Below are 15,133 nucleotides of genomic sequence, written 5' to 3' on the forward strand. Positions count from 1 at the left end.
TAGGGTTGGTGGTGGTCCCCTGGACGAGGCATGCAGCAGGAGATATGCCAACCACATTCACCCCAGCCCTGTGCCAAAGATAGCTTAAAACCTTATATCAAAAAGTAAAAACCACTTTCACAGAAGAAAAAAGAAAAAAAAACCACAGAAAACCAGCTCAACCAACCATGAATCATCTGCCATTATCTCAGGTACAGAATTTGGAAGGCCATGCTTGGCATGGAGGGCCTGAAGAAGGGCATTCCACCATGATATGAGGCTCCACAACTATAATGTGGGCATTCCACCATGATAAGAGCCACCGTCTGTAACGCTCCACAACTATAATGTTAGCCTAATATGACCAATGAGCAGGTGACATAGGCTGGTGGATTCCTTCCAGGAGGGAGGGAGGGAGGGAAAAGTGTCATTAACCAACAGTTTCTTTGATGGTGCAGGGTTTATTAGAAGGGGCAGTAGCCATCCAGATGTCATTTCATCTCTGAGGGAGCATAGGTCTTATTTTCACTCGCAAATATGCACCTGGGATTGGTAAAGCGAATGGGGGGGCTGGATATTACTCCTCTAGACAAATGATAAGGCCAGTTTATTCCCTGGGCTACCCACATGACGTGGTGTTGAGGGAAAGCCAATCGAGCACTCGGTATGACTAAGTTCAGTGAAAAAGTCATGAATAGCAGACCACAGGGGACCTAAAGCAACAATGGTCAATGACTTAAGGTCTGCTCTCTGAGTCACCACATATTAAAATGTGGTCAAGGGAGGCCTGTTTAATATAGTAACAGGGTCCATTAAAGGCTATCAGCTCCTCTGTACAAACATTATAAGTTCCTGGCATCAAATGGTGTTAATGGCCAACAGAGGATGTAAAACCATATCCCATCTTATCTACAGTTTGAGAGCTGTCAGTATGAAAGATGGTAGTGCCATGAAATTCCTGGACAACTGAATGTAACAAACACCAAAAGGTCTTAGGGAATCAGACTGTAGGACTTTGAAATAGATCAATCCTAATTTGTGGCTTACACAAGGAGCACATCCCAGGGAGGAGAGACTGAAATCCTCGCGAGGACTGCGAGGCGCATTCCAACTGGTAATTCCACCTGAGAATGGGTATCAGGTGGTCAACAATACTTGTATGCAAAAAGAATAGGATATGTTGGATGATCATGGAATTGCTGAATGATGATTGTATATAAAACCAAGAAATGTTACCATTGGAACTGAAGAGGTAAGATCCCAGCTTCACTAAGCAGACTTTCTCCAAGACTCGTCTGAAAAGCGCCAGGTGAAGACGAACTGAGTGTACCAGTTTCAAAGGCGAAGGTGCCACCAAGCCATAAAGGTGGTAACCATAGTCCACTGGGATGAGACCTGGATCCAGTAAATACAGAGAAGAGTACCCCAATCCATAACCCCATGAGATGTGTGCATGGAAGCAGAGAATGTTACACTTCCATATGCAACTAGTCTTTAGCTGATGAATATGGAGCAGCCAAGTCAGAAAAGAAGCCCCAGAAACAGGACTGTGTTACAACTTTCAAGCACTGGGTACCCATATAAAGATGAGAGTTAGGGTGGATCATGATACAATGTTGGAAACATAGTTTCGTCATCAGATATAAAGCCAATCCAAATGGATTTTTAGACTAAAAGACTCTCCAAGGTCACATTTTTAAATAGAAATCAGAGTTTCTAGTTAATGGGTACGAAGGAAAATTTTACAAACCAAAAATCTTTACTTATTGATAAATGACATGCTCTTTGTTGCAAATTTCCAAGTTACATAGTGATTAGATGTCAGAATACTGTTTAACAGATACTACTGCAATGGTGGACATGCAACACCTAACATTAAATTTTGAAAATTGTCACGGTAAAACATCTATCAGAACTGAGTACAGGAGGCCAATAAAACAATCAAACACTGAGAAATTTAGGAGATTGCTCAAAGAAATTAATTAGATGGATGTTTACAGCATCCAAAACACAAATGGAAGATACAAAACATTCATTAATAAAGTTAGCACCTTATTTGAAAATTGTTTTCTCCTGAAGGTAACTCAAATTAAGCAGAAGTTTAATAAGAAACCATGGATCACACAAGGGATAAAGATATCATGTGAAACAAAAAGGAAACTCTATCTGATATGTAGGGACACCTTTGATACTAGCATTATAGCTCATTACAAAAATTACTGCAAAATATTGAAGAAGGTTATCCAGAAATCTTAACACCTGCATTATGAGAAAAAGACAAATACAGGGCTATCACAAATGATTTAAGCGATTTCATAAATTCACTGTAGCTCCATTCATTGACATATGGTCACGACACACTACAGATATGTAGAAAAACTCATAAAGTTTTGTTCGGCTGAAGCCGCACTTCAGGTTTCTGCCGCCAGAGCGCTCGAGAGCGCAGTGAGACAAAATGGCGACAGGAGCCGAGAAAGCGTATGTCGTGCTTGAAATGCACTCACATCAGTCAGTCATAACAGTGCAACGACACTTCAGGACGAAGTTCAACAAAGATCCACCAACTGCTAACTCCATTCGGCGATGGTATGCACAGTTTAAAGCTTCTGGATGCCTCTGTAATGGGAAATCAACGGGTCGGCCTGCAGTGAGCGAAGAAACGGTTGAACGCGTGCGGGCCAGTTTCACGCGTAGCCCGCAGAAGTCGAAGAATAAAGCAAGCAGGGAGCTAAACGTACCACAGCCGACGGTTTGGAAAATCTTACGGAAAAGGCTAAAGCAGAAGCCTTACCGTTTACAATTGCTACAAGCCCTGACACCCGATGACAAAGTCAAATGCTTTGAATTTTCGGCACGGTTGCAACAGCTCATGGAAGAGGATGCGTTCAGTGCGAAACTTGTTTTCAGTGATGAAGCAACATTTTTTCTTAATGGTGAAGTGAACAGATACAATGTGCGAATCTGGGCGGTAGAGAATCCTCACGCATTCGTGCAGCAAATTCGCAATTCACCAAAAGTTAATGTGTTTTGTGCAATCTCACGGTTTAAAGTTTACGGCCCCTTTTTCTTCTGCGAAAAAAACGTTACAGGACACGTGTATCTGGACATGCTGGAAAATTGGCTCATGCCACAACTGGAGACCGACAGTGCCGACTTCATCTTTCAACAGGATAGTGCTCCACAGCACTTCCATCATGATGTTCGGCATTTCTTAAACAGGAGATTGGAAAACCGATGGATCGGTCATGGTGGAGATCATGACCAGCAATTCATGTCATGGCCTCCACGCTCTCCCGACTTAACCCCATGCGATTTCTTTCTGTGGGGTTATGTGAAAGATTCAGTGTTTAAACCTCCTCTACCAAGAAACGTGCCAGAACTGCGAGCTCGCATCAACGATGCTTTCGAACTCATTGATGGGGACACGCTGCGCCGAGTGTGGAAGGTACTTGATTATCGGCTTGATGTCTGCCGAATCACTAAAGGGGCACATATCGAACATTTGTGAAAGCCTAAAAAAACTTTTTGAGTTTTTGTATGTGTGTGCAAAGCATTGTGAAAATATCTCAAATAATAAAGTTATTGTAGAGCTGTGAAATCGCTTCAATCATTTGTAATAACCCTGTACATCCAGCAATAGCCGGCCGGAGTGGCCGAACGGTTCTAGGCGCTACAGTCTGGAACCGCACGACCGCTACGGTCGCAGGTTCGAATCCTGCCTCGAGCATGGATGTGTGTGATGTCCTTAGGTTTAAGTAGTTCTAAGTTCTAGGGGACTGATGACCTCAGAAGTTAAGTCCCATAGTACTCACAAGGGAACCTCCCCATCGCACCCCCCTCAGATTTAGTTATAAGTTGGCACAGTGGATAGGCCTTGAAAAACTGAACACAGATCAGTCGAGAAAATAGGAACAAGTTGTGTGGAACTATGTAAAAAATAAGCAAAATATACAAACTGAGTAGTCAATGTGCAAGATAGGCAATATTAAGGACAATATGAGCTAATGAGCGCTGTGGTCCCGTGGTTAGGGTGAGCAGCTGCGGAGTGAGAGGTCCTTAGTTCAAGTCTTCCCTCAGGTGAAAAGTTTTCTCTCTTTATTTTTGCAAAGTTATGATTTGTTCATTCGTTCATTGACGCCTCTGTTTACTGTAATAAGTTTAATGTCTGCGTTTTGCGACCGCACTGCAAAACCGTGCGATTAGTAGACGAAAGGACGTGCCTCTCCAATGGGAACCGAAAACATTTGATCGCAAGGTCATAGGTCAACCGATTCCTCCACAGGAAAACACGTCTGATATATTCCATACGACACTGGTGACAGCATGTGCGTCACATGACAGGAATATGTTGTCGACCCACCTAACTTGTAAACTTGGCGAATGGGTAAAAAGATTCTTCTACCCTGCCCGATTTAGGTTTTCTTGTGGATGTGAGAATCACTCCCAAAAAAAGTGATGAAAACATATGAGTTTGTCACATAAACTGCAACAAATGAATGCAACAGTTTCACAGTTGCACAATTTTCCCTGTGCTCTGTCAAAACATATGTTTTGTTTCGATGTTTGTTTAGGTCTAGCGTCCCCATACTACGGCGCAGTTACCTCGCATCGGACGGACGGACAGATAATAATTGTCTGAAAATAAAAAAATTAAACTTTTCACTCGAGGGAAGACTTGGGTCTCTCGTTCCGCAGCTGCTCACACTAACCACGGGACCACGGCGCTCATGAGCTCACATCCTCCTTGATGTTGACTACCTTGCGCATGAACTACTCAGTTTGTATATTTCGCTTATTTTTTTCATAGTTACACACAACTTCTACCTGTTATCTCGATTGATCTGTGTTCAGTTTTTCAAGGCCTATCGACTATGCCCACTTATAACTAAATCTGAGTGGGGTGCGATGGGGAGGTTCCCTTGTCAGAACCATTTGAACCATCCAGCAATAAAATAAAAACAATATGGGATATAGTTAAGCCAGAGACATGTAGGACCAGAAATGAGGAGGAACAAATAGCCCTTAAAATAAATGAAACCCTGGTAACAAACACATGTTGTGTTGCAAACCATTTAAACAAGTATTTTGTCTCTGTTACTGGTAGCATGGGGTTGTCAGGTTCAGTAAAGGTTGGTTGGTTGGTTTGGGGAAGGAGACCAGACAGCGGGGTCATCGGTCTCATCGGATTAGGGAAGGATGGGGAAGGAAGTCGGCCGTGCCCTTTCAGAGGAACCATCCCGGCATTTGCCTGGAGTGATTTAGGGAAATCACGGAAAACCTAAATCAGGATGGCCGGACGCGGGATTGAACCGTCGTCCTTCCGAATGCGAGTCCAGTGTCTAACCACTGCGCCACCTCGCTTGGTGCGTCAGGTTCAGTAAACAATGCAATGGAATATCTGAGACCAGTGCACACAAGCAATCTCAGTAAAATGGAATTGACACTTAGTTCACCCAAAGAAACAGAATCCATCATAAAGTCCTTGAAATCAAAGCATTCTAGTGGTTATGATAACATATCAACAAAGTTAATAAAAGAGTGTTCATGTGAACTTGGTGATATCTTGAGTTATTTGCGTAATCAATCACTTATCACGGTAACATTCCCGGACTGGCTTAAATATGCTGAAGTTATACCTCTCCACAATTACCAACCGATCTTACTTTTGCCAGCTTTTACAAAAATCTTTGAAAAGGTTTTGTACAAACATCTACTTAAGCACCTTAGTGAAAATAACATACTGCCAAAGTCACAGTTTGGGTTTATTAAGGGTTCTGATATTGAGAAGGCTCTTTACAATAACAGTGAAAATGTCCTTAATACATTAGACAACAAATTAGAGGCAACTGGCATATTCTGTGACCTGTCAAAGGCTTTTGACTGTGTGAATCACAGCGTTCTTTTAAGTAAATTAAATTATGATGGCGTCACTGGTAGTGCTGAAAACTGGTTTCAGTCTTATCTTACTAAGCCTAATAGAAAACAACATAACACTCCAGCAGTAGGCAATCAGACATCATCTGACTGGGAAGAAATTACATGTGGTGTTCCCAAGGTTCCATACTAGGCCCACTACCTTTTCTCGTGTATATTAATGACCTGTCATCTGTTACATTACCAGATGCCAAGTATGTCTTATTTGCAGATGATACAAACACTGCAATAAATAGCAAATCAAATATAAATTTAGAAAGGGCAGCTAATCAAATTTTTACTGACGTTAATAAGTGGTTCATAGCCATTCACTGTCATTAAGCTTTGAAAAGACGCACTATATGCAGTTCAGATCTTCCAAGAGATTTCCTTCTAGTTGGTGTATAAAATATGATAACATGGACACTGGAGAAGTTGAGAGTGTAAAATTCATGGGATTACAACTTGATAATAAATTCAGTTGGGAGCAACATACTAACGAATTGCTAAAGCACCTAAACAACTCTGTGTTTTCAATGCGAATGATCTCAGACATAGGAGATACAAATATAAAAAAACTGGCATATTATGCTTATTTTCACTCCATTATGTCATATGGTATCATATTTTGGGGTAACTCCACACACTGAGGAAAAATTTTTAGAGTACAGAACCATATAATAAGAGTAATGTGTTGTGTACATCCAAGAACATCATGTTGAAACCTAGTCAAAGAATTGGGCATACTAACTACAGCTTCTCAGCTTATTCCTTCATGAAGTTTCTTGTAGGCTAAATAAATACATTTCTTTTTCCAACTAACTGCTTAGTACACAGTATCAATACTAGGAATAAGAACAATATAAATAAAGATTTAAAATCACTTACTCTTGCCCAGAAAGGAGTCCAATATTCAAGAACGCATATTTTCAGTAAGTTACCAGGAACCATTAAGAGTTTAGTTTCAGACAAGGCACAATTTAAACATGATTTAAAAGATTTTTTGGTGGCCAACTCCTATTCCATCCATGAATTTCTCAACAAGTGCAAGTGACAATACTTGGTTGTAACAGCCACTACCTACTGTGTGAATGATGGATGTATGGAAAGCAGATGTAAGTCTTAAGTCTGTAAATAGTGGAAGATTAATTTATATATTGTACATAATTTGTCTGTTCTTAACTGAGGATCATTGAAATGAATAATTTACTTTAATTTTTGACAATACTTGGATGTAATAGCCAAGTAACTAGCTACTGTGTGAAGGATGGATTTAATGAAAGCAGATGTAAGTATTAAACCTGTAAATATTAGAAGTTTAATTTTAATTCATTTACATAATTTTACTGTTTACTGACTGAGGATCATTAAAATTAATGAAACTCAAGTTTTTCGAATTTCATTTTTGTACTGTGTTTATCTGACATGTTCCACAACCTGGAGGATCCCCTCTTTTGTGGGCCACGGAATGGATAATTAACCTAATCTAATTTCTGAGGGGAGGAGTTCAATACGTAACTTCAGCCCATGGCTGATCCAAATCGAGAACTTCTACTGCTAGTATGTTACCAGCAACAGAGGCAGAGAACACTGCGCGCAGCTGCTGATTACCGGCCTTATGAGTAATATTCGATACCTAATCGTTGGCTTTGACAAATAAGGTAGGAAACATGCGAAAAACGTCATACACAACATGGCGACTATCCGACAATGTTGTTGTTGTTGTTGTTGTGGTCTTCAGTCCAGAGACTGGTTTGATGCAGCTCTCCATGCTATACAGTAAGCTGCATGCCCGCGGGAAAAATTACGGCTTTAGTTTCCCCTTGTTTTCAGCCGTTCGCAGTACCAGCACAGCAAGACCGTTTTGGTTAGTGTTATAAGGCCAGATCAGTCAATCATCCAGACTGTTGCCCCTACAACTACTGAAAAGGCTGCTGCCCCTCTTCAGGAACCGCACGTTTGTCTGGCCTCTCAACAGATAGCCCTCATCATGTCACCAAAACCAGATGACTCAATTACCATACAATATGCAGCAAAATTGTGTTTCGGTCTTTCCCTTTTTTTCATTTCCATATTTACCCACAACATATGTATAAAATGTAGCTTATCACATTGTTTTCTCGGTTATTGAGAGGGTGGGAGAATTGCATCGACCTCGACTTCAATACTGCAATTAGTGATTTTGTCAGGCTCTTGCAACAAGCACAGTCACCAATTTAGGAATATATAAACACTTGCAAATCTGCGTAAATCCCCTTACATAAGCCATAACTACTTTGAAAAATCTTACAATTCTGAATTCACATTTGCGGAATCATTTGTTTACATACAAACCTCATGCATCCGCTCTGACTAGTAATTATTTCTCCTGGAGTCAATATACGAGGTACGGATCTCTCATATGACCTGATAGTACTATCGACACGCTCACTAGCTAATCTAATATGTGCCAACGCCGACATCATCAATCACTGCAAACAAATTCACTATGTTTCAAAACAGAAAACACTCATTACTGTTTGAAAACCGCAACACTCAAACAACTTCGATTTGCGTTGCCGAAGATGCGCCTGCATACCAGGAACAACCAAAGATACTAAACGTTGACACATCATGCATTGTACACAGGTATGAGTTTCTCTGTTTAATTCCGAGGACTGGTTGGAAGTGTAGGACGGTTGACAATTTTGGATTTGTTTTCTTATTTATTACTTCTAGTACCGTGGAACAGTTTTGCAAAGAAAGTTGTTTACAATAATATAGGTATTGAGCTGTAGTATTTCACTCTTGTCATTCATGTGAGAATGTCATGTTAAATAATCATGCGTGTTAGGTTACTGTAAGGTAAACGTAAATTAGGTAATTAGGTCCTTCGGAGAGGTGTAATATAAAGGTAGATCTGGTTGCAGTTGTAGATTTATGGGCAATTTCATTATGTTTGTTATTGTTATAGATTTTTGGCTGCCTGTAGCAGTGCCACGTAAGATGGAAACCGTGTTGTGAGAAATGGTGATGTAGCGGTCGTGCAACCATTTACCAGTTATATTGAAAAATGGGAGGCTCTCAGAGTGTTGAAATACCAGGGGGTGGAACAGAAGGGTACCATGTTCTTCGTGTAAGTAATACGAGTATGAACTGTGTGACATGTTGGAAAGACAGAAATGTATTTGTTCAGAATAGCAATCACTGTGTATTGGTTTAAATATTTCAGGTTCAAGAAGGATCTCCAGGTCAGAAAGCTGGATTGGAAGCCTTTTTCGATTTCATAGTCGCCATTGGGAATACCAGACTTGTAAGTGAAAGACACTTTTTGACACATTGTTTGTAAGTCATTTATTTTTTTTAAAAAAAGAACTTAGTAACTAAAGCTTACTTTTGACATAAGGCATTTGTAGTATATTTGAATGGGCATCACTTCAATATTTGTGTTGTCTTGCCATCTGCTGAACTGATACTGCATGATCCATTGTTGCCTCTCCTTATGATATGATTTACAAAGCTATTGAACTACACTTCTTCTCTTTCAATTGCCTTTTCACTGTGAATAAATTTAAAACTGATGCAGTGCATACTTTATTGTATGGGTTTATTTATTTGTCCTTCAAACATTCAGCACATCAGTATTGGACAGGTCAGGCACATTACAGAAAAAATATGCATACATTAGACATAGACAAAGTGGAATAGTATGGGGTATGGATAGGGCAGAAAGTTGACAGTAGACTTGTCAATGGCACCATACCAGCATTCATCTTAGTCTCTTGGGAAAACCATGGAAAACCCAAGTCAGAATGGCTGGACGAGATAGGACCCACCCCCATCCCCCAACTACTCCTGAATGCAAATCCAGTCAATTAAACTGACTTAACCGCCTCAATCAGTATATGAGTAGGAAAGAAAGCTACATATACATTGTAGGCAATGAAACTCTCGTAATTCTACTTTGTTAAATTTTACAGGGAAAGCAAAAACAGTGTCTTAAAAGATATGTTACAGATAAGGTTGCTACATGTGTAACTATATAGCAGAAGCCTAGTTATTGACAGATTAGAGAAATCCAAGCACTTTCAAATTTATCTTTGGTAATGGAGGTATTGAAATCATGAGGTTTTCACAGCTATATGGAGGTACGAGACTTTTCATTGCCCTCCTCAATAGTCTGTAATGAGATTACAAGGAGTCAACTTTTGAACACATTATTGGGTACTGTTGAAAACTAAAAACACACAATTGCCTGACAGCACTATATCACAGTTAATCTTGCAAGTGATCCCTTTTCAGAGGTGGTGGACTGAGCTGCATTTGAAACAGAGAGAACAGGAAACTGACAGCAGAAACATGACAACTCCTACTCAGTAGTTGAATTTTTAGATATGAATTAGTAATTTTACAATTATTAGTAGTAACTCTGCTCCAAAGGTCATTACCTTCTCCAACTTCTTAATATATAAGAAATGATACCAGTTGAGTGTGTTATGGGTATTGTAACTCCTGTTGTTATGCAGGTACCCATGTTAGTCCTTACCAGCACAGATTTGTATATGTATAGGAATGGTGCCATACGGTGAGCCCTCATAGAGCTGGGAGACAAGAATTTAATAGCCTGTTTCTGTGCCATGAAAAAAAAAATTCATTTAATCTACAATTATTTGTACCCCAAAAAGTATTCCGTAAGCTACAAGGACTGGAAATAACCAAAGCGAGCTATTCAATCATCATCGAGAAATATACTTCAGAAATGATTCTCTGAACAAAACAAAGTATACTCTGTTCAATAAAATAATTCTATTCCCACTTCTACTCATTGCCATTGCCTCGTAGCTACCTTACGAAATAATGTAACAAAAAGTATCTATAAGCGAAGGTGCCACTTTTCCCGTAACAAACAAAATTTTACTTTCCCACTTCAGTACCATACATTTACTCCTATCTCATCCCAAAAATACACTAGACAAATTGATCACCTCAGATGCTACCTACTCAAAACTTGCTACAGACAAAGTGTTTTAGTTAGGCATATGTTAACTGCAAAATGGTATTGATCTTAAACTCTTCCACTGTATACATATCTAAGCGTCAGCAGTAGAGAACTCTCAACTTCTAAGTAGACCAAATGAAACAATGTTTTGACCCCCATTCAACAATGCATTTAATTATTACAATATACAACTAATGCACCAGTTGCGACCAAGTTAATTTTATGACTTTTTTTTTAGTATTCTGGTGGCCAGACTTCACTGCTTTGGAGTTGTGGCAGCTGTTTACTTTACTGATTTTCCTACTGGATACCATCTCGTCTGTAGTTGACACAGTCTGTAACTCCCGTCATTGCCACAAGATGTCACTCTAAAAGTCAGTTAAATGTGGCACATAACAGTGCACAAGGCTAAAGACCAGAGAGGGTGGGCGGAAAGGATGAGATAAAGGGGAGGGTGGAGAAGAAGATGGGGGAGGGGATGGATTAGTACATATATCCAGTTGTCATACATGTATGTAATGACAATTCATTGTGTGACGTTGTCTGATTCACTCTTCCATATATATTCTTTCTCTTTATATATAATTTTACCAAAATGTTGTTTACACCACAGTGTGCTGTTTTGCTTTCTTCTTTGCTGCCTCTTTTGACAGAGAACAGGAAAGTTTTATTTATGGCTAAATTTGTATCCTACCTGTTTGCAGATGAAAGCTATGCAAAACACTGTGAAAGCTACCATCCTTGCAGATCCAGCAACTGGAAGTGTATCTTGCATATCCCATACACCAATAATCTCAACTGATATAGCCCTCTCATTTTCTGCGACTTCCATTCCCAATCGAGAGTTCATTTGCAATAACAGTGCACAAGGCTAAAGACCAGATAGGGTGGGTGGAAAGGATGAGATAAAGGGGAGGGTGGAGAAGAAGATGGGGGGGGGGGGGGGGATGGATTAGTACATATATCCAGTTCTCATACATATTTAGTAATTGAAACACTTTGTGGTTTTGTATCACATTCATCATTACTATAAAAAGTATTCACTCTTTGTGAACATACACTTCAATGTGTACTACTTCCACTGGCGGAATTGATTACTGTTGAAGTTCTCCTCCCAAGAAAAGCTACGTTAAAAAAAAATAGTGATACAAAATGAGGAGGGTATTTTAATAAAAGTGACCCCATTTTACACCCAAGAGGAACTAGAGGATATTCAAAATTGCTTGAAATTGGTTAAGAGTCTTTGAAATAGTGTACTGTCAGTAGACGTTGTTAAATATTGAGAAATTAATAAACTTGAGGTCTAAAACTACTCCATTGTAGAAAACTTGCACAAGACCCTCAGTTCTATAAAGTAAGCAGTTAAAAAATGGTGATCTGTTCAAAAAACGAGAGGTGTTTCTGAAATTTAGAACATGACGACAATGATGAATAATGACCTTAGAAAAAAATAGTCATATTCATTTTTGCTAACTTGTAATGAACGCAATAAGGCTGTTTTATAATAATAATTATTATTTATATGGGAACTAGGAGGTCTTGTAATTATTGGATAATGTTCATTGTAGTAAACAATACTATTCTCTTAGTGTTGTTTATTGGGGTCTCTGGGGCATAAGTGTGACACTGCAATGTTCCCTGCTGCATTAAACAAATATTCAGAGGGGTACTTTGTGTTATAATTTTGTTGCTGTAGTGAACAGATCTGAAATTACTGGTATGTTTATCTGAGTTATAGCTCCCCTCTCAACATCTTCTTCCTTCCTTCCGAGAAAGCTACCAAATAACTGAACTGAAAGACGTCATATACAACGAAGAGCCAAAGGAACTTGTACACCTGCCTAATACCGTGTAGAGCCCCTGCGAGTATGCAGAAGTGCCGCAACACAATGTGGCATGGACTCGACTAATGTCTGAAGTATTGCTGGAGAGAATCAACACCATTAATCCCGCAAGGCTGTCCATAAATCCATAAGACTACAAGGGGTTGGAAAACAGCATTCCAGATATGCTCAATAAAGTACACGTCTGCGGAATTTGGTGGCCAGTGGAAGTGTTTAAACTCGGAAGAGTGTTCCTGGAGCCACTCTGTAATAATGCTGGATGTGTGGGGTGTCACATTGTCCTGCTGGAATTGTCCAAGTCCATCTGAATGCACAGTGGACATGAATGGTGCAAGTGATCATACAGAATTCTTAGCGAATGTGTTATTTTCAGAGTCGTATCTAGATGTATCGGATCCCATATCACTTCAACTGCACACACCCCACACCATTACAGAGCCTCAACCAGTTTGAACAGTCCTTTGCTGACTTGCAGAACCATGCATTCATGAGGTTGTCTCCGTACCTGAAACATCCATCCACTTGATAAAATTTGAAACAAGACTCGTCCGACCATGCAACATGTGTCTAGTCATCAGCAGTCCAATGCCGTTGTTGATGGGCCCAGGCAAGGCGTAAAACTTTGTGTCGTGCAGTTATCAAGGGTACACAAGTGGGCCTTTGGCTCCTAAATCCCATATCAATGATGTTTCGTTTAATGGTTCACACGCTGACACTTGTTGATGTCCCAGCATTGAAATCTGCAATAATTCTCTGTAGGGTTGCACCTCGTGTCACATTGAACAATTATCTTCAGTCATCATTTGTCCTGTTCTTGCAGGATCTTTTTCCGGCCCCAGCGATGTTGGAGATTTTATGTTTTACCGGATTCCTGATACTCACAGTACGCTTATGAAATGGTCATATGGGAAAATCCACACTTCATCGCTACCTCGGAGATGTTGTGTCCCATCACTCATGTGCTGACTATAACACCACATTGAAACTCGCGTAAATCTTGATAACCTGCTGTTGTAGGAGCAGCTACTGACCTAACAACTGCACCAGACATTTGTGGTCTTATAGAGGCTTTGCTGACCGCTGCACCGTATTCTTCCTGTTTACATCTCTCTTCATTGGAACACATATGCCTATACCAGTTTCTTTGGTGCTTCAGTGTATACTTTCATACAACTTTAGAGCACCCCACGTAACAACAGTCTGCCATTCATTTTTGTTAACTGCATCAAGTATTACAGATTAATAGCGTGATAATGTGCCATAATCCACTACACTATTTCCGCACACCTCTCTGAGCATAGTAAATTTCCGTTGGGTTCTTACCATATAGGGATTCAATTTCAGTGTAGGAATGTTGGTAACCCATGTGTAATCTGACCTAACTCTTTAGTAACCTGACCTAACTCTCTTTCAGCTTCCGCCTTAAAACTGCATTATTCGTGATCAGCCACACAAACCAGGAAACACGTGTAAGATCATCACACTTAAAGTCTTGCTCACAACTGACATTGATTTCAGCTTGATCATACCACCGTAACAGTCGTACAAGCACATTGTGGGAGAAGTTTTAAATGACCCTCATGTAAACATTGTGCAACACATCACTTTACTGAGGTGGTATGTGACACCTCATATCCGTCTCCTTGGATGAAGTATGTCACCATAAATATGCAGCATTCATGACCGACTAAAAATCCTATTTCTGTAACCTTATTGCAGAATTAAAAAAGTTAAACATTAATCCCTTATTTCTACTAGATCTACATCTACATGGTTCCTCTGCAATTGACACGTAAGTGCCTGGCAGAGGATTCATCAAACCATTTTCATGCTACTTCTCTACCATTCCACTCTTGAATGGCGGGTGGGAAAAAGGAACACCTAAATCTTTACGTTTGAGCTCTGATTTTATAATGACGATCATTTCTCCCTACGTAGGTGGGTATCAACAAAATATTTTCGCATTCAGAAGAGAAAGTTGGTGACTGAAATTTGGTAAATAGATCCCACCGCAAAGAAAACCGCCTTTGTTTCAGTGACTGCCACCCCAACTCACATATCACATCTGTGACACAATCATCCCTATTGCACGATAACACAAAGCGAGCTGCCCTTCTTTGCACTTTTGTCCTCCGGCAATCCTACCTGGTAAGGATCCCATAGCATGCAGCAATATTCCAGCAGAGGACGGACAAGTGTAATGTAGACTGTCTCCTTAGTGGGTTTGTCACATCTTCTAAGTGTTGTGCCAACAAAGCCAAGTCTTTGTTTCGCCTTCCCCACAATATTATCTATGCAGTCTTTCCAATTTAAGTTGCTTGTAATTTTAATTCCTAGGTATTTAGTCTAATTGACAGCCCTTAGATTTGTGTGATGTATCATATACCCAAAATTTATCGAATTTCTTTTGGTACCCATG

The 15,133-nt window shown here is 40.0% G+C and overlaps 2 protein-coding genes across 4 annotated transcripts in view; one reads left to right on the top strand and one right to left on the bottom strand.

Annotated features, from left to right (window-relative positions):
* The window catches only part of LOC124595529 (exosome complex component RRP4), a 115,517-nt gene extending 107,061 nt beyond the window's left edge, over positions 1-8,456 (bottom strand). The window contains exon 1 of the mRNA XM_047134300.1: positions 8,227-8,456. Coding sequence (XP_046990256.1) covers positions 8,227-8,357 — 131 coding nt within the window. The 5' untranslated portion in view covers positions 8,358-8,456. The remainder of the gene's footprint in view (positions 1-8,226) is intronic.
* A 43-nt stretch (positions 8,457-8,499) lies between these two features.
* LOC124595508 (Golgi reassembly-stacking protein 2) overlaps positions 8,500-15,133 on the top strand; it is an 85,038-nt gene continuing 78,404 nt past the window's right edge. Inside the window, exons 1-3 of one of the 3 annotated variants that reach the window (XM_047134290.1) lie at positions 8,500-8,520; positions 8,846-9,007; positions 9,104-9,184. In XM_047134290.1, coding sequence (XP_046990246.1) covers positions 8,945-9,007; positions 9,104-9,184 — 144 coding nt within the window. In that variant the 5' untranslated portion in view covers positions 8,500-8,520; positions 8,846-8,944. Of the gene's footprint in view, positions 8,752-8,845; positions 9,008-9,103; positions 9,185-15,133 lie in introns of all 3 variants that reach the window. The other 2 variants (XM_047134282.1, XM_047134274.1) reach the window with 2 other exon arrangements.

Source organism: Schistocerca americana, chromosome 1 (genome assembly GCF_021461395.2).
Source record: "Schistocerca americana isolate TAMUIC-IGC-003095 chromosome 1, iqSchAmer2.1, whole genome shotgun sequence".
Classification (NCBI taxonomy): Eukaryota; Metazoa; Arthropoda; class Insecta; order Orthoptera; family Acrididae; genus Schistocerca; species Schistocerca americana.